Source organism: Corvus kubaryi, unplaced genomic scaffold (genome assembly GCF_017639235.1).
Source record: "Corvus kubaryi isolate FWS band 111438036 unplaced genomic scaffold, C.kubaryi_AGA036_p1.0 68, whole genome shotgun sequence".
NCBI classification, from domain to species: domain Eukaryota; kingdom Metazoa; phylum Chordata; class Aves; order Passeriformes; family Corvidae; genus Corvus; species Corvus kubaryi.
In genome coordinates this window covers 12,385,730-12,408,075 of record NW_024582056.1, presented here as the reverse complement: position 1 = coordinate 12,408,075, position 22,346 = coordinate 12,385,730, and the positions used below count along the sequence as shown (strand labels likewise).

The 22,346-nt window shown below is 39.9% G+C and overlaps 1 protein-coding gene across 9 annotated transcripts in view; it reads right to left on the bottom strand.

The window, feature by feature from the left end:
• Positions 1–2,075: 2,075 nt before the first annotated feature.
• Positions 2,076–22,346, bottom strand: part of IKZF1 (IKAROS family zinc finger 1) — a 71,433-nt gene continuing 51,162 nt past the window's right edge. For 7 of the 9 annotated variants that reach the window (XM_042048807.1, XM_042048806.1, XM_042048805.1 and 4 more), the window contains 4 exons: positions 17,856–18,023; positions 15,820–15,945; positions 11,332–11,466; positions 2,076–7,140 (listed from right to left, as the gene is read on the bottom strand). In XM_042048807.1, coding sequence (XP_041904741.1) covers positions 6,437–7,140; positions 11,332–11,466; positions 15,820–15,945; positions 17,856–18,023 — 1,133 coding nt within the window. In that variant the 3' untranslated portion in view covers positions 2,076–6,436. The remainder of the gene's footprint in view (positions 7,141–11,331; positions 11,467–15,819; positions 15,946–17,855; positions 18,024–22,346) is intronic. The other 2 variants (XM_042048809.1, XM_042048813.1) reach the window with 2 other exon arrangements.

Here is a 22,346-nt window from a genome sequence, read left to right as displayed (position 1 = left end):
TGTTTGGCCTCATCCCGAACAGCCTGCTTGGGGCTGATTAACTTCCTCACCCCCCCAGCCCCAGGCTCACTGTCTGCTGCAAGGTGTAGATTTTTTTCTACTTTTTTTCTTTTTTCTTCTCTAACTGCTCATAAACCAGAACCTTCACTTCTCTCCCAAGGGACAGGAAGGCGTTGGTTTGTGTGATTTGCAGCCGCTACCAGCGGCAGGAACAGCAGCAGCTGCCCTCTATCATTCACATGTTTCATACGTGTGGTCAGGACAGATAAAACCAGGAATTGTTCCGTGTCCTGGGATGGCTGTAAAGCAGTGAGACCTTTCTGTATACGAAAAGAAAAAAAATAATTGCGATGTTAAATGCAGCAGAAATCTCGCTGCAGTTAACAGGGATCTCTTCATTTCGCAAGAGTGGGGTTTCAGTCATGCTCGTGCAGCCTTTTTTTGTTTAAATGTGATTAACTCCTGCCGTGTGAAGCCTGGCTTTGGATTTCTCACTTCCATCTATCCCACTCTCAGTGAAACTTTGCAAATTTTTGTCCTTCCTGTTTTCTGCGTGCCCATCTTCTGGCCATTACCTCAGGATTTCAGAAACACTGCACGTCTGCTGCTGCCAGCGACTCCGGTTCAGCAGCCCTGAAAAGTCAAAATCTGTGTGGCCAAAATAAAGAAGCATCAAAAATTGAAATTTAGAAATTGGGATAATGGATGTCCTGTTAAGATTAAGATTTCTGTTGTTTTCCACAGGCCAGGTCTGAGGAATTTTTGTCTTTCATGATGCATTTTGACCAGAATTTGTCATGTACCATTTTCCTTCCAGACAAGAAGCTTCCTGTGTTTCACGCTGGTGGACACAGCCTGGCTGCCCCATAGCAGGGAAGGATGCCCTGGAGATCTAACCCACAAGACAGGCATGAACAGTTTGTTCAGAAATCAAATATTTTGATTTTCCAGTTGCCACATTTTCAGTTTTCAAACTGTCGGTGCTGCTGCTGAAACGTGAAGCTTTCAGTGAAAGCTTTTCCTTTATTTTTGACCATCTCTCAAGCTGACAATATCCTCAGTGTATTGGCAAAGTCAGGAACATTTCTAACTCGTTTTCCCCAAGTGAGATGTTGAGTGATTCTCACACACACACACATGTATCAAAAAACCAGAAATTGTTACATTATCAGATCCACGTGCTCCAGGTCTGGCTCTGAGCTCTCATTTTGGTATCTCTAAAATAATCATGTGTCTTTTAGAGGATTTCTCAGTTCCAAAAACATTGTTTGTTGAGCACAGGTTAATGCTGTTTTGGTGTTTCGATGCTTATGTATGGATTGGGAAGCCAGTCTGGGCACTCGAGGCTGAAAATCCTCACCCCTGGTAGTTGCAGGTTTTGTCTGTATAACAATTTATATCTTGGCACCTGCCACAGTTTCTGATGTAATTTAGTCAAGCTATTGGAGTAGGAAAAAATATAAATATGATGATTTGAAGGAAGTCTTTGAAAAGTAATAGGTAAGATACCCAGGATAGATTTTTAGGTACACAAACTTGCATTTAAATCTGTGGATGTCTCTAACTCAAGGATTAAATAACACTGATTGAGAAGATTACATTTGGTCTGTTTTTGTGATTATTGTTATTAAACAGATGATATTTGTTTTGGAGAAAAATCGCCAGCTGAAACAGAAATTTGTAGTTTGTTTCATTAACTGAGAGCCAGTTATGATGGGAAACAAAGAAATTAGGATGTTAGTTCCTTCTTATATGATGTAGTCATAGTTTATGATGAAACTATACCACAAAAACTTAAGGAACTTAAGGAAAACTTAGATTTTGGGAACCTGTAAAACAATTAATTGCAATACCATTTGGGTTTGTTTTGGGGTTGTTTTTTTTTTTCTTTTTAAAATCTCATTTTGTTCATAATAATACAGTTTAACAAATGGAAATATTTCTGAAACTTTATAAGTGGTGCCTTTTCTGAACAAAACACTGTTTGCATTAAATATGTGATGTGAAATTTACTGTGCTGGAATCTGAAGGAAACAGGGACACCCGCAGAGAAATCACCTTTGTTATGGCAAATAGTAGAAATAATTTCTCTGTGTTTTATTTTGAATTACCATGACTCTACATGCAGAAGTAATTGTGTTCTGTAATGACTCCATCAGGCTGGTGGGAGGGAAGGGTGTGAGGAGAGGGCTGGAGGAGAAGCATTTCTCCAAGTTGGCTGCTTGCAGGACATGGGTGATTTGGCTGGGCAGGGACACTCTGGGTAGCAGGTGGCCAGTGCAGGACCTGATCTCCACTGGAGCTGCCTGAACAACTCTGCCTCATGTGAGTGCAGGGTGGAGACACAGCCTGGCTTTTTTTGGCTATGGAGGTTGGATTGCAAAGGCAGCATGGATGGACTCACCATGGTGCGGGGACAACACTGGATGGACTCTCTGTGGTGTGGGGACCCCATGGGTGGACTCCCCATGGGGCTCTGTCTGCACCTCACCTCACTCTGTGCCCGCTCCCACACAGCCACCACCCCACAGACACAGAGCCTTCAGCTGTGCCCTACAACTCCTTCACCTATGAGGAGAGTCACAAAAATATTCTGGGGCTTGGGGTATTTACCTTGTTCTCTTGTCTCAAAAGATACATCTCTGTTTGCAGACATAATTTAATAACATTTCCAATTTTTATGAAATTTCTTTTTTTAAATACAATATTCTCAAAGAAAAATGAAGTTACAATATAAAACCACAGCAAAAAAAAAAAAGGTGTAAATACAACTTTTTCTATTAGAAAAGGCAGTGCCTGGGGAAGGAATGGGAAGCAGTTATTTTTTACTTTTTTTAAAACAGATACAAACTTAAAACCACTCACATATTTACTCCTTTTAAAGGTCAACTAAGCCGTATCAGGGTATTGCACCATAGCAAAAAAAGAGAAAAAAGGAGATTACACTAAACTTTTCTGAGGGCACAGTTTGTTTCAATGCACACAAACACAACATCCTATTTTCATGCCATCCTTGCATATGTTCATAAATAAAATTACTGAACCACTTGTTTCTAAACAAATTGAAGATGATTTTGTGCAAAAGAGAGAAAAAACACTGGAAAAAAACAAACCTAAAAAGGCCCTTTAGTGAACAGAAAATGCCATTTGCTCTGCCTTTAGACTATGGTCTGATACACTGTGTCTTAATACACTTATACTACTGTACTGTTTATTATACAACATCAACATATTCTGTTATAGTATAAATAAGAAAACTCCAGAGCCAGGAAACAAACCCACTGTGAGTGACAGTGCATCATCATGTCATACAAACCATTTTAGATATGTATACACATACAAATGTATATAAAATATTAATGATACACAGAGCCACAGAGAGGGCATGTGCATGTTGACAAGAGGAGAAGACACAGGGACTCAGACACGTGCGTGTGTGCACAGAGATGTGGTGAAGGTAACAAACCTACCCGGGAATCAGAAATCACCTTTCAAAGCTGTGTTTGAGGCACACTTAAACTCCACCGGAGCTGTGCTTGTGTACACAGTTCTTGAACGTGGCTTCATTTGTGTTGGTTTTTGGAAAAAGCAAAGAAACAAAACCGCCTGAGTGAGCTTTTGTCCCCCTCCCCTGTATAGCTGGGGGAGTCTTAAAATGAAGGGTGGAAAAAAATTACACCATGGGGTGTATAGTGACCTAAATCTAAGAAGAACAGGAAGGAGGTCTAAGAGCAATAAAAGCAGAGTGTTTCTCTACAGCCAATGTCTGATCTCCAGGACTTTGCAGCAGGGCTGGGAAATTACTTTGTTCCCTCTCTTTGTTAATTTGGTGATTGGCATCAATCAAAATTGAAGAGGGGTAAGAACAGCTGAATGTATCCCTACCAGCTATGAAAAATGAACCCAAACTGTATTTATAAAAAAGAAAAATTAAAGGAAACTCGTCCATGTAAGTTACCCCCTTGAAAGACCTCTTCAGATCATTCCTATACAAAATATTTGGCAACATCTCCTTGCCAGGTACAGTCTGTCTTGAAGCTGAATGTGGAGCAGGCATTGATGACAAGACCATGGCTGGGGCATGAAAGTGGCCAGGGATTCCTTGTGCCCACCCCTCGTGCAGCCTCTTGGGCTGGAAGGTAACAAGCAATAAAGTCTCAGATGAGTTGTAATGTGGGAATACAGGGGATCAATAAAATCTTTTAAGTCAACCGAGTTCTAATGTGGGAATAGAGGTGATCACCTCCGGGCCTGTAGTTTACACTGCTCATGTTCGGGGATGACATGTACTAGTAATGTGTGTTTTCCCTGCTGTGGTGTATGCAGCAGTCTGTGGGCATTCATACACAGCATTCACCTCTGGTGACAAAGCCCTGCATTGTCAGGCTCTCTGTCCTGCACGTTCAGTGTAAAACCACCGCCATGCCCAGTGAAGCCAGTGCCTTACAGCTGGCACAGGCAGCCAAGGCTTGAGGTTCTGCAAGCACACATTTGTGATTCGCTGTTTCATCAGTGTCTTTCCTCAGCTTCAGTGTTGTTGCTCCTGACCTACACCTGCAAAAGTGAAAGCAGAAGGAGCTCGGCATGCCTGTAATAGTATGTGTATATAGGAAAGGTGTATCAAATATAGCTGCAAGTGTAGTATCAGGCCACATTGGCCCAGGTACAAGCAGTTTGTGGTCCCATCGAATCTGTTTTATAGTAAATACATGTGCTTTCATGCACTTGTGAATGGAAAATATGTAAATGTATGACAAGACTTCTTGTCTTGTTGGGTATTTGATTCTGTTTATTGCAAAATATCCATTCCTTATGCAGAGTGGAAGTATATATACATTAAGTTAATAAGATGGGTTATCTTTATGAATGTTGCCCAGGAAGTATTGCAGCACCAATGGCAGATTTTTATGCAGATGCTGCAGGAATTTCATTTTTGCCCAGTCTTAAAGCATGAGGGTGTTCAGGGAGAGAGATGAAATATTTGGAAGAGGAAGCTAAGCAGAAGCTTTATAAAAGAGGTTTTTTATTAGATATGTTTGGTGTTAAAATCTATTTGTCATAGAAGTTTTGATTCTAACTGAAGCTACAGTACCTGCAGCAGAACCCACCATGGAGAAAGCTCTTGGTGGACTTTGCTGCACTCTGCAAAGTGCTGCAGCCTCTGGTCTCCATTCTGCAAAAACCAACATTTTTTATACCTTAAGATTAGTTCCACTGAATTAAAAGTAACTCAAAGCACTTAGCGAAATGACTGGTTGGATGGGAAGTAAAGGCTCTCCACACCTTTGTGGTCCTTGGTCCCTCATTAAATGGCAAATGCCAGGAAAAAAGAAGACAGCTGCGAATTTTGACTGGCTGGTTTAATTCCTCTCAGTGCTTTAAAAATAATCAAGTGCAACATTTATGAGTAGAGTCACAAAATTTACAAGAGGACATCTTCTGTGCAAGCAAAATGGGATTTTTCTTTATATCTAAGAGAGGGACATTTGGATATTTTCCAGACAATTTAAAAAGATGAAAAATGTGCATAAGGAGACTCCCCACACATATATCTATCTACTTTCTCAACTGTACATCACACTTTTCTAAATAACTAAAACTTTAAAAAGAAAGAAAAATACATTGTAACTCTTATATGCAGAGAAAGGAGGGGTTGCTTAACGAACAGTGGGGGTTTACTGGATAGGAACAGAAAATATTTATTCAAAGAAGAGCCACAATACCCTTTTTCTGTACATTAAATGCAATTCATACTTCACAGAGTATATTACAAGGGTGTTTCTTCTATCTTTTGCATTCCTGCTCGCCTGCCTAGTGACACAAACAAGGCATGTTGTGATGTCAATACCAGTAGCACCCTTGCAGGTGGAAATGTTCTTACCACCAAAGCAACTCAGAACCTTCTGGGTGGGGCGGGTCCCGTCCCACCCCAGCTGTCCATGAAGTCATCTGAGACGGGTCCCTCCATCTTTAGTTGAGTTCAATCTTCCCAAAAGAGTCAAATAATACCAGAAATCGAAGCACATACATCTGGTAGAAGAGCCCTACTCTCAGGGTGTTATGAGAGAAAGCCTGGCCACTGCTGCCTGTTGTGTCCTTGTTGTGTGGAGCATCCTGCGCGTGGTTAAGAGTTCTGGCAAGGGGGGCTTGCAAGAATCATCAGTTCAGGGAAGGGCTTTCAGCTATGTGACTACAAAAGCTTCTACTTACATTACTAAAGGTTTTTGTTGATCAAACATTTTCAGTAAAAACTCATTTTAGAAAACTGAGTTGCAATGCATTCTACCAAAATGAAATTCCTTTTCTTGTGGGAGAAGATTGCTGAACTTCTGATTCTCTTGTGACTTTTACTGTCCAGCTGACTTTTGCTTTGTTGCTGTCATGGCTTGTGCAGCTCCAGTAACGCAGCTGTTGAGGCTCGATCCGTGCCAGTGTTTTAACCCATGTGGAAACGATGCTCCCCTCGAGTTATGTGGGAAGAGAATTCGTACCTGTCCTGGCTGTGGTAGCCACACATGTTGCATTCAAAAGGATCGCGGAACCCGTGGCAGCCCATATGGATTGTATACATCACATGATCCAAGAAAAGGACTCGACAGTGTTCACACTTGTAAACTCTTACTTGCTCCCCATTGCTGCTGATCACTTTGAAAGCATCCTGGGAATTGTCAGTACCCGCTCTCAAGACATCGTATTGCCTGTTTTCTTCTTTGATAGAGATGCCATTTCTTGCATGGGCACCTATGTGGTTTGTCAGGTAGATCAAACCACTGCGCTCCTCATTATTGCTCTCTGTATCTGTTGAGTCTTGGCAGCTGTTGCTGGGAGAGACATCTCGTTCAGAGGAGACAGACTTGGCTTTGGAAAGCAGCAACAAGTTTTCCACTGCGCTGTCCTGAGGGAGGTTGGAGCGAACCGGATTGTCCCCGAGAGGTTTGTGGAGCTGATACATGGGGCTGATGACGGGCACCACCTCAGAGCCACCTGGCGGTGTCTGGACGAGGGGACGCAGGGACTCTGCCCCCAGGTAACTGATGGCGTTGTTGATGGCCTGGTCGATCACGTGTGTCTGCATGAGTTCATTCTCCTTCTCGTAGTTGATGCTGGCATCGTATGGAAGATCAGGCAAACATTTGTCACCTGCAGTGAAAAAGTGAGGAGTTAGAGGGTTAATTTCTACATAATTAAGGAAATGAACATCTTGGATTAATAAAACAGGGAAGAAGAGAGTTGACCACATCTGCCTCTGAAATCCACCTGAAGTATTCACAGCTCTCTAATACAGGTGTTCAGGAAAACGGTGGGTTGGTGGCATTTTTTAGCCTGCAAAATAATTTGAGGGCTTTGGAAAAGCAAATGGATGAAAGAAATTCTGGAAATTATTTATATGGAGACTCATGGGAGCTACAGATCAAATGCTTCATCATGTCTTTTTCCTTTCTAACTGGTGTCCCTCATCTGCCTCCTGCAGTGAGCAGAGGCATTGCCTTTGTGGCTGGTGAAGCCGGTGCGCCAGCGCAGCCACAGCGAGCTTGGCCTGATGCTTCAGAGCATGAAGCACATTATCAATATTTTTACCTAAAATATTACATTCTTAGACGAGAAATTGTATGGTTTAGTTTTAGACCTTCAGTTTCTTAGAAATAACCCACATCAGCAATGTGGTCATATATATGTCATTTTGGAGAAAAATCAATAAAAACTTTATTTTTCGTATTGCCACCATCCCCACGCACCTAACATAAGCCATGTTAGACACATTACCAGAAGCTACCCATGTTCCTAAATATTTTGTGTCAAAAAGTTGTGTACAGGCGTAACGAAGAATCACGGAAAAAATTTAAGTGCATGTGTAGTTGGAGCATATTTTGCCTACAAGGTAGAAAGCCCTATGTAGAGCAAGCTTACTTGTTACTGGTAACTTTGATTCTGATGGGATTCCAAAAGTAAGGAGTAAATCTCTAACTTTTTTTAGACTGCACTAATGCATATTTAGCTGGACACCCCAGTATGGAATGTTGAGTTTCACTACAATTTCCCCCAAATTGCTGGACAGATAGCAAAACGTAGAAGGCAAAAGTTAGGAGTTAGAAAACTATTTAAATGCACAGATGCTGATTTTATGAACTTGAGCAGTCTTCTCTAACAGTGTAAACCATCAAAGTGATTACCAGGCCCTTAATAAATTCATGCAAAGATAAAGAGGTAAAAGATTTTCAGAGGGTCCTATGGTCTACCAATAACAGATTGTTGATAGTCTGGATGGATTTTCTAGCTCTTCAGATCTTGGGAAACACTAAAAGCCACAAACATCCCTGTGAGGTGCTGTCACTATTTCCTGATCACCATGAAATTTACTGGTAGGTCTTGGAAAGTCCTAATTTGTCAAAAGAAGTGCTAACAGAGGTATGGAAATTTTACCGGAAGATCTGCACACTAATTTATCAACAATTTCCCACCCAGTTTCTACTCAGATTGACCATTCCAAGTCAGTGAAGAGACAAAAAACCTTCTAGCATGACACTTTTGCAATGATGGGGGCTAAAGTATAGGAAGTCCTGTGGTCTACGTTTCCCACAAAATATGGTTTCATACCAGTTCCATGCTCTGCAAGCAGAGAAAGAAATGCCCTGAGCATTGCGTAAGTTCCTATGGGGGATGTAGGGTACAGACACCTTCTGGCTGCTATGCTACACAAGTTTCCAGTTCCTCTTGTTTTCTTTCCCAATCATTCTGCCAATTTGGGGTGCAGTCCTTTTTATTCCAGATTTATCCTCTATAATGCTATAGTTTTCCGGCAGAGTTTCATGCTTAAGATTCAAAATAGGCATTGTAAAAGACTCTTGAATTAAATACAGAAAAACTCTCCTAATATGAATGTATGCACTTTATTCAAGGAGGAAAAAATGAGGTCAAAATCATTCATATTCCTTGGGCACTGCACACCACTGAAAAGTGGGACTGGTCGTCATTAAAAAAAAAATTTTGGGCATCCAGAAAGCATGATTTAATATCTGTTTCTTGGGAAGCATTTGCTTTATGTAGCATAACTAGTTGGTAGTTGTGCTGAGAGGATCAAGTGTTCATAAGAAAAATATGCTTCCAAGCGAAGTGCCTGAAACAGACACAAAGTTAGGGTAGGCAGGTACCATTTCTATATCTGAGCAATGCAGTAATACTTGCACTCATTAAAAATAATAGCTCATTTCTGTGGTTATTAGAGCATAAGTAAATTAAACTGCTAATGGTTTGATGCACTTCAAGGTTTGCACTGCTCAGGATTCTGCAGCAGGTACTTAAACAATAAAAATGCACTCAGTGCACGTGGGCACCTTTTCTCTTAGTATTTTTTAATCCCTCTCTGCTGCCTGTTCTTTTAAACATTATAACCACGTCAACCTTTCATGCAGTTCTCACTCTCTGGTTTGGATGGCCCAGTTCTTTTGGGTTTGGGAACAATTCCAGTTCGGAATACAGAGAGAATTTTACAGATAACTGGCTGAATTTGGTGAACAATCTCATTTTTGAAGGGTAATTAATTTATTCTTGAGAAAAACTAGTGAAGAAGAAGATGCTCCTTCCCTTATGTGAAGGATGCCATTTTACTCCTTCTCCCTGGAATTCAGCACAGGGATTGGGACAACATGATAATCTGCAAGAGCAATAAGCACGTTTTAGTAGCCAAAAGCTCTCCTCACTGGCCAGCTCAATCTTGTGTTAATCAGGAATTCGCCTACTGTATGAAGCAGCAGGTGAGGATTGGAAAGGAAAGGATTTGGAAGCATTTTCTTGTTAAAAAAGTTTTTCCTGTTGAAGGTTAGCAAATTCCCATAAATAAATATCTGCTGTCAGTAGGTTGTCTTCTTACACTGCACCCTGAAAAACTGACAGGAAACTGCCCTCCTAAAGCACATAGTTAAGCTGGCTGTCTTTGCTGTTTCTTAGGGTGAACAGAGAAAAAGAGAACAAAATAGCCAGTCCACACCCAAGGATACATTGCATATAGGGTACTTGCTAGTACCTTCTAAATTTTAGCACTTCTGGTCTTCCTGTAACTTTCATAGAATTAGTATCTTGCCGAATGCAAACAGTTACTGGAGTGTCTAAACTAGTCTGGTTGGCCTTACATACATATTATAGTTGATACATTTTTGGTAACTATTTCGACTACAGCTTTTGCCCTTTTATAAACATAAGTGTTTCTTATCCTTGACTATCTCCTAGAATTGTTGCCTTTTTTTTGTTGCCTGGACTTGAAAAAAGCCTTGGAATTTAATTTAAAACCTTTTGTTGCACCTCCTGATGTAGCTGAAACTCCCCTTTCCTTGTCTAGGAAATACTAGTTTTCCTTTCACCCTCGTGTCCTTGTTGAAGAAAGTATATTTGCATTTTCTGTCCCATAAACTGGTCTTTTTATTTGCCTTGACTTTTGACTGAAGACATTCTTAATGTGTACTTTGTTTTAAAGACTTTAGTTTAATCTGATTTTCTCCTATAGAATATTTTTTAAAATGTACAGAGAATTAAAAAAGAACCTAACTAGATATGAGTCTATGCTGTCCTCTGATCTCCCATGTATTTATTTATTGAAGACTAACCCTGCCTAGCTGACAAAATATTGTCTGTCGGTCTCACAAAACAGGTGTAATCCTTACTTAACACAGGCCTACTAAACAGAACAACATGAGTAGCCTTCATTTTTATAGGCTTAATGTCAAGTTTTTCATTGTTAAACAAGAACTGCTAGGTGCAAATGGGCATGAAGTTTTTGTATTGTTCATAGAATGTACTCAAAGGTCCTTTCATTTAGGTACTGTTCTCAGACATATCAGTTTGGGCTGTAAAAATAAACAGATTTTATTAAAGGGAGAAGGAATATTACCCAGTCTATGTTCAACTATTCACAAATGCTTTCAGAAACACCAATATGCCCAGATCTGAATGTCATTCAAGAATTCAATAAAATAACTCTGAAAGTGTGGTCAAATGCTATCCCAATAGGAAACTTCTCTTCCTATTTTCAGGTTCTTAAGGCAACTTCAAGAACCTGTCCAGATTTTGTAACGATCTGGTACATAAGCTTTTAAAAAGGCAGGAAAAAGACTTAAAATTGATCTCCAGGTGTGGAAAATTAAACATGCAGAAATTTATGCTGGAGATATTTAGGGTTTTTTTTTCTCCCAACACATCTCTGTATCTGCTTCTATAGAGATACATATTGTTAATTCAGCAAAACAAGTAAAATTATAAAGCAAAAGTAAAAATGCTGTGATTTTTTAGGGGGCTTTGTTTTATTTTATTTTTAGGAGACAGCAAACGTTTAACTCTTACCAACAAATTTCTGAGGCATAGAGCTCTTACGTTTGGCGACGTTACTTGCTAGTCTATCCAGCACGAGGGCTCTTTCTGACCCTATCTTGCACAGGTCTTCAGCCATTTCACTCTGGTTACTTTCGTCTTTTATGACTGAAATCAAATGACATCAGAAGGGTTAGGCAGGTTCCATTTTAATGGAACTGTTGTCTTAGGTTATTGTTTGTCAGTCAATGTCTTTTAGCTCCCAAGCAGCTGGATGAAGGAGCTCAACATATGAGACATAGGACGATTCTGCCTCTCGGTAACGAATTCCCTCATGCTCATTAATCTATGTACATGCTCATGTTTTCCTCATTTAGGACACAAAAATGAGATAGCAACTGCAAGGTTTCTCCCTGTATGTCACATAATCTCTTCACTCTTGTTCTACAGCCACTCTGCATTTCTGTGAAAAAATGAGGTCCTAACTTTATCCTGGACACAAAGCAGTTCACCTTTCCACTCTCCCACTGAAACCCCCCCAACATCCCTCTGCACCTCTCCCAGTGAAACCCCGTGTATGATAATTGCTTCCTCAGCAGGAAAAATGGATAAATTTCTCAACTCCAGAAGTGGAAGATGTATTTGCAAGCTACACCAACCCTTGTCTCCAGCCCCTTTTATCCACTAGCAAATACTTCAATACTTCTGTGATGCTATTCTAGACTTTAAATAACAATTTTAATTGATAAAATCACACCTTCAGTGGAACACTGATTTCCAATACTCAGACCTGTTTCCCAACCTCTTGCTGCTGCTGAGACTCTGTAGAATTAGAAGCTTAACTGTGAGGCTCTAGGAAAAGGAGACTATTTCACTTTCAGTATATTTTACTTCAGTACTTTCCTGCAGAAACAAAAGGGATGTATGAAAATGCACTGCCAAAACAATGACTATGAAAAAGGTATGAAAAGGTATTTCTGACTTTCATCATCTCAGAGGAAGATGAATGCACCGAGATCAGAGCACAGCTGCTGTGCTGGTGGGGATTTTTTTTGTTTGTGCGGTTTGGGGTTTTTTTTGTTTGCTTGTCAAGGGAGAAAGAGGGGTTAATTTTATTTTTATCTGCTACTAAGATATGGACATTTTTCCTGAACTTTCGAATTGCTATTAAAGGAAGATGCAAAAGATGATTTTTATACTTTGGTTCTAGGAGCTGTTTCAATTAGGTGCTCCACTCTGCTATATTTTGCCTTCTGTGCCTGCTGAGAATTTGTTTTATCACTGGATTTACTGGTTCACAGGACCCATTACCCTGGTACCTGGGTGTTTCTCAATAGCTGAGAGCACATCGTTGCAATCCAGTGTTACTCTGACAATATACCATAGCCATAAAAGGATGATTGTGAAAATGTTGTTGTTCCTGAAATATATGAAATCAGGTCTGATGGATACCTGTGATGGGCAGGTGAAGTGTCCTGTTCAACAGTGCCCTGCAATACCAAACTGAGGAGTACACAACTGGTTCTTGACTCCTTGCTGCAGCAGCACATACTGCAGTGACAGTGACAATGAAAATGCCAATGCCAATGCCAGTTACAGGGAGTTTCATGGAATTATGTTCCAGCCCATAAGACACTAAAGATTGTAACGATTGCAAGAAATGAGAAGAATTTGGTCATGAAGGTGCAGAAGAGTAAAGGATGTTGATGGTACATAGCCACCATTGAACAAGCACACACTGGCATCTTGCGCTGGTCAAGGCCCGCAGGTACCACCTCAGGAAGAGACTTACAGAGAATGTTTTAAAGCAGATATTCAACAAAGAAACAAAAGACTGCATTTTTAGTTAAAAGTCTAAATGACCAAGAAATAACTATTTAGAATGTAATAACATTCATTTTCTAATCAGTTCAAGAGAGGATGAGTCATGTATTCAACAGTCGAACTTTCAAACTTCTAAAACTGTTATTAAAAAAGAGGGCAAATTGAATTCCATACTAATCCCCAGCACTTGTAACTGAAACCCTCTGAATTTTGCTACCAAATGGATAAATATTTCTTTATAATTTGGTGTCCGTGAACTGAAAAAAAAAAATTATCTTTTCAATCAAAAATTCCCAGTGACTGAAGAACTGTAATTGACAGTTTTAAAATTACATAAACTACTTCTCCTGTTGTTTTACATAAGCCTGGTAAGACTTCAGCACACTTCTACTCAACTCAAATGAAAAACTCCAGATGATATCTCTAAGAGAAGAACTTCACATGGACAGTGAGATTATAGTCCTCCAAAATAAGAATTTTGCCATTAAATTAATCAGGTTCCAATTCTATGTTATATTTCCTTCTCTTAAAGAAAGTAAACCAAAGTTAAAATGTAAGTACGATCTCTTGTTCCTGTTCTTCCTCCCTTTTATTCTATCTTTTCCTTATTTAAGTTCTTCCTCAATTACATTTGTTAGATTTACAAGCTGATGGAAAGCTTCTACAAGTTTCGGTCCTTTCAACTGACATTTTTTCTATGTGTACTGAAAAAGGTATTTAAAAATGCTTTAAAAAGCAATCCTGCTGTGGCAGAATGTCAAATCAGATGCTCTAGCAGATTTTTGTACCAACTTTTTTTTTGAGGCTGGCGGAAAAAATGGGTCTGAATAATGGCTCTGACAGATCCACACCACACCTTGAAATAGTATAAGAACAGTGGTATTATAGCTACTTGCTTTTCTAAATATATCATAGAACACATTAAAATTCACAGGACATCCACTCATTCTCAGCTGTTTTTTCTACATTTTCATCATGTAAAATATTAGGAAAAAATGAAGGAAAGCTTTATTTTTTAGAGATGTAAAGAATTGATTTATTAACTGAGGACTAAATTCCTTTAAGAGTGAAGTCTTTGGCTGAATATGACGTCTACACCCTTAAGTAAATAATTTTTTTTCTAATTTGCAAAAGCCATCCTGTTACGTCAAATATAGAATGTGATGATACTTCCAGTATATACAAGAGGAAGTGATTCTTTCAAAGCATTAATCAATTCCTCAAGTTTTTATCCCTCTGAGTTATTAGATATTTAGTTGTAAGCTAGTGCAAGCTCTCCTGTCAGGATTTTATATAAACAAGGGTCAGTCTCTAAAACCTTTTCATTTCTTATTAAAGTTTATGATTCCTGACATAGTTTTCATCCTAATAAGAGTTTAGTAGTAGTTCAGCTACTCATTCACACATATTTTCAAGTTCTGTGTGCAGGCAGTTAAATCCAGGTGCCAGACACCGAAGACTGAAATCCCAAATCAGAGTATTTGCTTCTAAATCCTGTCCCCTCTTTGAGAAATAAATATTGCTGCTTACTGTATATTATTACATTGAGGTTTTCTATTCATATATTCTCCAGCCCCTCAATAAAATTAGAAGGGGCACTGCTCTAACATGCTGTCTGCAGAAGCATCTCAGTTGTATTCACTGCTATCATTATGTGCATATCCTTTACATTATTTGATAGCATGTAAAAACATATTCAGGTTCTGTACAGATATAAAATATTAAATGAAGCATCATTGCAAATAGGGCAGAGAGAACCTTCCATTTTTGTTATTTGACAAACTAAATAACATATACTGACAGGATTACAAAGGTATGCAGGAAATGGAACTTACTGGCTGGGTTTAAACTCTACCAGAGAAGCTGGATCTTCTCTATCTAAAACTGCACATGCAAGGGGACTTTGTAATTATAATTACTGTGATCAATCCCATGCAGATCATCTGGATCTTTGTTAAAAAAATTAATCCAAGCCCCAATATCTGCTTGCTCTCTTTCTGGGCATAGTTTTTTTAATATTCTCCAAGAAATAGACTACCTTCGCCATTGCACTAGTCTCAACACAGATCCTCACCTCCTCCCAGTTTTCTTTTAAAGGGAAGCTTGGGAAGAAGGCTGTCAAGAAGTTATTAGCTGTTCTGGACTGTCTCAAGTCAAACTGCCTAAATTAAATATCTCTGGCTTTATGTCCTCTTGCTTGGCAGAGTGAGATCAAAGTCAGATTGTTCATCCTTGTTAGATGAGTTGTTCCCAGTGGTCAAGTAAGCCCTTTAAGCCATGCCTGGGAAGAAGATGTGCAGTGCAGAAGATTCTGCAGCCCTACCTAGAATACCAGCATTCAGTCTTTATTAAAAACACATCCACAAGTGTATTGCAATACACTTCTCCAAGAGAAGGCAGTGAGGTGATATAGCCACATTGTCTTGAGATGACAAACTGATGATCTCAAGGCCTTGCAAGTGTTTTACTACATGTTTGAATTGTACTTTGGCTTTTTACTGGAGCTAAACAAAGCGAGACAACAGCCAAATGCTTCTCAAATAAAGCATAAATCCAGACACAGTATCATACATATGGGGGATGCATGTGCCTTCCCAAAGCAGAATTTGCTACAAATGGTACTACTGATTCTTTTGCACTCCCTTCTCTGCATTCATGACAGGACAGCAATATTTCCCAAATGGACACTTTTATTACCTGGATAGATGCTGCTTGAGAGATTCATGGTTTGCAGGTAGTTATGGCAGCGTTCTTTATGTTCTTCCAAAGAGCTGCGCTGCTTGTAACTGCGACCACAATATCCACACTTATGGGGTTTGCCAACTGGAGAAAACACAATTCAATATGAGATTCAGAAGAGGCATTCAACAGCATATTAACAATGGTAAGAACAAGAGATAAAAAGCCCACCCCAAAAATAAAGCCATGCTGGGGTGAAGAAAGATTTTGTCAATTTAAAAAAATCTAAGTGAGAAACAGCTAATGGAAAACTGGCTGTATATCTTTACATCAACAGGCCAATTCTATGGGTGCTGCAAACTGATTTTAGATTATTCCGATCAGATAAAGACTGTGACATTAAATCTTTAAAAACAGCGTCTACACAGGTTAGAAACCGAGATACCTTCAAAGGTCGGGGAACAGTTGCTTTAGTGCCCAGTGGGACAGAGACTGCCAGTGGATGAACTGTTGGTGTAGGTAGACACTTGGCTGGAGGTCGGTTCTGGTGTAAACAGAACCAGCCCAACCCTTTTAAGACAATCTTAGATTTTGTGTGTTTTCTGCTTCTGGAAATTCAAGAGAAATGGCATGACAATTTCTTTTCTGTGTTACACCAATCCAGATCTAGCTGGTTCTAGGAATTTTGCACCAAAATACTGGTTTATGTACTTCTGGACTTGAATTTTCTGTCTTAACATGACAAGACAGTCACATTATATGTGATTTCACAATTTTAGATGGCTACACAGTTTAACTTCCAAATTTTATTTGCAGATTCTTAGGTGAAAATCAGATTCAGACATCGAACTTGTTTTATAATGTATTGGTGTCAATTTGCCAATTGCAGGAACTAATCATTATCTATAATTTAGCCACTGTCTCTTTAATTACAGAATCCTCAAAGCTTGCCAAGAGGGTCTAGGTGCAATTTCATATATATATACATGAAAAGCTATGTTTCAAATTGTGCATCCATGAAAATCAATATCAGCAAAGGAGAGGGAGGCAAAATACTATTTAAAATATATGTTTTCTTCAATCAGGCTGGGAAAAACAGGAAAAGTGGAAATTATTTTGGAAATTTGGGTCAACTCTAAGGATCTTATTATTCAATGTGAGTGCTAGAAAAGAATTTGCCTAGATTTTAGCAGCACAAAAACATAATTTTGAGAGCTCCCCTTCTGCCACCCAGAACCCAAAGCCAACTTTCACAGGTAATGTTACCAGTGTCAATTCCAGCAATGAGTATTGGAGGTCTCCCATCCAAATAGCAATTTGCATTTGCAGCTTAGTTTGGGAAACTAGATGAGATCGCGCTCTGCTTTTAAAGGCACTTTAAATGTGTTAAATTGGTTTTACTTCACAGAAGGTATGTGGCTATGGCTTCTGTCAAACAATGAGATGTTCATGGTACCAGGAAAGTGCAGCTATTCAAAAATATTTATTCATATCTCCATATTACTGTTGAGACAGGCACTGAAAAACTCCATCAGAGTCCCCTTTTGTGGAAGATAATAATCTTTCTTTCTCCCACCCTTTCCCTTCTCCCCATTCTCTCTTTCAAAGTACTTGTAATAACAAGGTGCAACAAGTAACTCCTGCTAAATGCTGTAGGCAGTGTTCACTCCTTAGGTTGAGGATGAATAGCAGACTGTGTTTCAACTTTATATTATCTCTAACCCTAAAACATTAATCAACTTTAACTCATCTTCGTACTTCCATGAAATGGATTACTCACATGAGGCTTGTAAGATGAAACCCTAACACAGAAACTTTGAATCAGCCAAGAAGTATGGGAAAAAACCCGGTTCTTCTGGTGAAGGGTCGTGAGTGTGACGTGTTTAGTCATTTCTGATGCTGACACGCTGTGGCCGACTCACAGCTTGGTTAACCCCAAGATGGGGCTACTCAGCTCCACACTGTGAAAAGAGCTCTCAGGCTTGGTGGCCACCCCCATCTCCTCAGCAGGTATGGCGATAAGCAGCCCTGGTTATTCCCAAACCTTCACTTACCTGAGTGAGTCCTCAGGTGTCCCGTGAGGGCATCCCTGCGGCGGCAAGCGTAGTTACACAGGTGACACTTGAAGGGCTTTTCACCTGAGTGCAGCTTTATGTGGCGCAGAAGGTTGCCCTTCTGGGTAAAGGAGGCTCCGCACTGATTGCACTGGAAAGGGCGCTCTCCTATGGGAAGAAGGAGAAAATATGTGAGAACAAAAAAATCTTATGCGGTAACAAGAGAAAGATTTCAGGGAGAAAGTTGTTTTCTCACTGCTGCTCTGTGACTTCCACCGGCTGCAGGTTTGATATAACATGAGGCTTTCAGACTAAACCTGCCAGTTTCTTAATGCTTCACTGGCTGGGTCAATTTGATCTGAAAATCTAATTTTTTTTTTCTAAATCAGAATGGCACATCACAATGCAAATTCAAACTCATTTAAATAAAGTGACTGCAGCATTTTGTGTTGAAGAGCCACTCTTCCTGATCAGCAGTTTTGGAATAAACCAATATCCAATTTTGCATGTTGTGGCATTTGGTGGGGTTTTTAATGTGGCTTTTTTCAAAGGGTCTTTAAAATATGCCACTGAAGCAGCAAAATAAAAAGGAAACTCATTAAAAATGCATTTCAGGATCACAAGTTCATTTCAGCGTTACATTCTTATATTTAAATGAAAGGCACTTCATTATAACAGTTATAATAACTTCTTTTCATTTACATTTTCCCTGTATTTTCCCTTTCAATTTCTTCTCCATTACCTGTCTGTCCCTAAGCAGCCAAATCAGGAAAGAGACAGAGAAAAGAGAGAAAGCAATAGAGTAAAATCACAGAAGTTAAGACAGTGCAAAGGAAGCCCTGTACTTCCATGCCTAAGTCCCAACCCTGCCCTAGGCAAGGTATGAACAGAGGAGCTGCACAAACAGGCTCTGGTGGTCTACACCTTGGACAGACATGGAAAAACTTGAACACACACAGCCTTGATTTGTCTAAACTGGTGCCTGTTATCAAGGAAGTGAATCAAAGCCTTTGCAAAAATTGATATGGCTGTTGTTTGCTATTTAGTGCTGTTTAAAATCAATATGTTAATTTATTAATTACGGGGTTTTAGGTTTTGCTCTTGGTTTTTAAATTTAAGATGGATGAGGCCTTTTCTGAAATCAGTGGGAAAAAAAATATGTCTCCAGTTGTACCAGATAGGAATAAGAGAAAATTTATACATGAGAGCATTCTATCAGCAAGAACTGCTTCTGCATGCCTATTTCTGCACGGCCCTCAACTAAGTCAAACTAGCCTTTAAAACTCACTTGCTTAATTCTGTTTCTCTTAGGCATCAATTCAATCTCTTGTAGTAATTATAATGCATCAACAACATTAGAAATAGCCCAGAGATGACTTGTTCTTAGTTTTGATTTTTTTTTGTGTAACAATAACATTGTATTTAAGATTTCAGAGCCGAAGTTAAAAAAAAAAAAAATTAAACAATATCTTCCTTCTCTCTCACTTAAACATCATGTATTATTTTTCACACCTAGGATGAAATTTTATGTCCGTACATGTGCATATATGTGCAGCATGATCATTTTTGACTTCTGGGTAATGCAGCAGAACAGCTGAAGATCAATTAGACAGCAGCACAATCCCAACCCAAAAATATGAAAACTCTGCCATCATGGCAAGACATTTTCAGTGGTCAGTTAGAAGCAGGGCAGCATAGTGCCTGTCAAGCCAAATGAGATCACTTTCTTGGTCCATCAAGTAGCTCTGTTCATCTAAACTATACCCACATCTGGTTCAGCTGGCGTGGCACACAAAAATGCCAGCATAAGCCTTACAGGACTTTGCAATGCACTTCATAAGCCATGCATGGTACAGTTAGGGGGAAAAGAAAACAGGTAAGTGTCTCTCTGCTTTACTTAATCTTTGGGGCAGTTACTCAGTGCGGAAGGTATTTTTCAGAAATGGACTGAAACAGTAAACGAAAGAAGTCAGCTTGGCAAGGGGAATACAAATTCAGAAGAAATGGTTAATTCTTACTAAGCAGCTTTTCTAACATTCATTTCTGTTATTTTTACTCAGAGGACTGTAAGGGGAGAATAAAGAATCATAAAAGTACTCCAGGAATGAAATGTAAAGCAAAGTAAGAATGAAATGTATCTCAAGCCTACAGCTCTCCCAATTACAGGGTGAAATCTTGCACTAGGTGGAAGAGACAGATGGATGGAGCATTTCAAACGAGACTGCTGCATGCCAATTACTTCTCCAGAACTTACAGCGGGATCAAACGTAAGGGAGCCTGCACTCATGGTGCGTAGAAGGGAAACAACATTGTCACCAAAAAACCCTGAAGCTACGTGTAGCTTGGCTGGCCCTTAGTTGTCCATGCTACAACTAGTGGGGTGGAGAATGTCTTCCTTGTGAGCCCAGCAAAACTCCCAGACCTGCCAGGAAGCTGACAGCCACAGATGGAAGGTTACTGGGTGTGGTGATACCTCCCAAAATGAGGATTGAACAGGATGGAAAGAAAAAAACACATAATGACTCTTTTCCTAAACACTCTAAACAGTGTGTTATTTTCTCCAGGTCTGAACAGCACATACCTGTCCTGGGCATGTAGCCACAATCAATTATAGGCCCAGGAACAAGAACTGCAATGGGACCCTGAACTCAATCAACCATTATCACCATTGCAGTGATTTGCAAGCCTTGCTGGGAGCTTGGGCCCTGGACCACTTTTTCAGTGAAGAACACTTATCATCTTAATTAAAATATTTCTCATTTCATAAACAATATGACAAGATCACCTAACACTCAGAGACCTGCAGAGCTCTCTTTTTCTTTTTTTTTTTTTTTTTCCCCTTCAATGGACATTAATTTTCTAAATAAATTTGAGATATTCAGGACCAAGTAACAAGATGTGAGTGAACTAACTGGTGACTTAAGTTAGTGTACATATAGGGAGGCAATATATACACCTACGCACACACATACAGAGATATGCATATATATGCAGATATGTGCACAGTGAGCAAGAGAAGCTTGAATCTATACCCTGAGGTTTCAGCATCAGGAAGCAGGAGCTTCTTTCTCCTTTCAAGATCTCCTTTTTCTTAAACACCAAACAAACAAGAAAATTAATGTGCTGAAAGGGAAGGAGAGTGACAAGAGCTGGGCATCAGTGAGTTGGGATTTGCTCTGCAGATGGAAGCGACAGGTAAGGTGCTAGGAAGCCGTCCGTGCTGTACAACTGCCTGCAGACAGGAGGGGGCAAAAATATCAGGTGCTGCTCTGCATATCTGCATTTGGCAGGTGTATTCATTAAAAGTAATTATGTCTTTTATAAGGTCAGGCAGTCATTTTATTTTGGCACTTTAGTGTGCTAGAGTTTTGTTCACTTATCAAATATTTATTTAAGAAAACCTCACTGCATATGCAGGTTTTACATGAATTAGCAGCAAAGTAATTCATTTGTGAGGCTTATTCCTTCACCAGACATGTATTGAAATGGGCTTCAGCATAGTCAGTTAAATGTCTGTAATAGTATATCCCATTTCGACTTTAATTTTCACAGCGCAGCTGAAAGGAAAAGCAGTCACCACTGTTTCCCCATGACGTCCCTTTAATTTAAACTACCAGCTCTGAACTTCCACTCTTTTGCCAGCCCCTGAAAAACCACCTGAGCTCATTCAAAGAGGCTGCTCAGGAGAGGAGCTGAGGACAAGGCTGGAGGGAAAGAAAAGGCATTCTTTCCGTGGAAGGACACAGGGACAAAACTTCACACCCTTTAGTTTTACTGAGTGTAAAAGAAGGGGGTCCTCCTAAGCAAAGTGCCTCTTGTGGGGTGCTTCCACTGTAGGCTTGAACGACATTCCCTGATTAAAAAGAGGGTCTAGTTGGCAAGGGAAGAGCTCTGCAAAGGGTGGAGAAATCTTCAAGTGACAATCTTCGTGTGGTAGCACCCCAAGCACCCCTGGCAGCCAAATGGGTCCCTCTGCTAGGCAAGAAATTTGGGCAGCTGAAGGTCTGAGCCAGGGAAATGACCTGGCACCCAGTGAGGTGGCACCTGGGGATATTGTCACAGGGACCAGGCAGCCCAGCTTGTGCTCAGACACAGCGTGCTGGGTACCAAGGAGTGCACAAGAAACAAAGGCAGCTGTGCCCGCTGCCTCCCTAAAGTCATACAGGCCGTATGTATCTTCATACAGGCCATTCAGCCCTGGTGCAAACACTGCCATGGACTCTTAGGGACCTGAAACAGCTCCTCTGATTCAGCAACAGAAGAGTTTTTTAATAAAAGAGCAGTCTGCTTAAAAAAGTACAAAGACTTCTACCTCTAAGTGCATTTCAAGTTGCAACATATTATTTCAACCACTACAGCATCCTCTTCAGCCCATGGGTCTGTTTAAAAGGCCTCATCTACAACTCATTTTATGGACTCATTTTATCAACTTTTAAAGTATCATATTAATGTAAGGGAAAAGGGAAAAGGGAAGAGGGGGGAGGGGAGGGG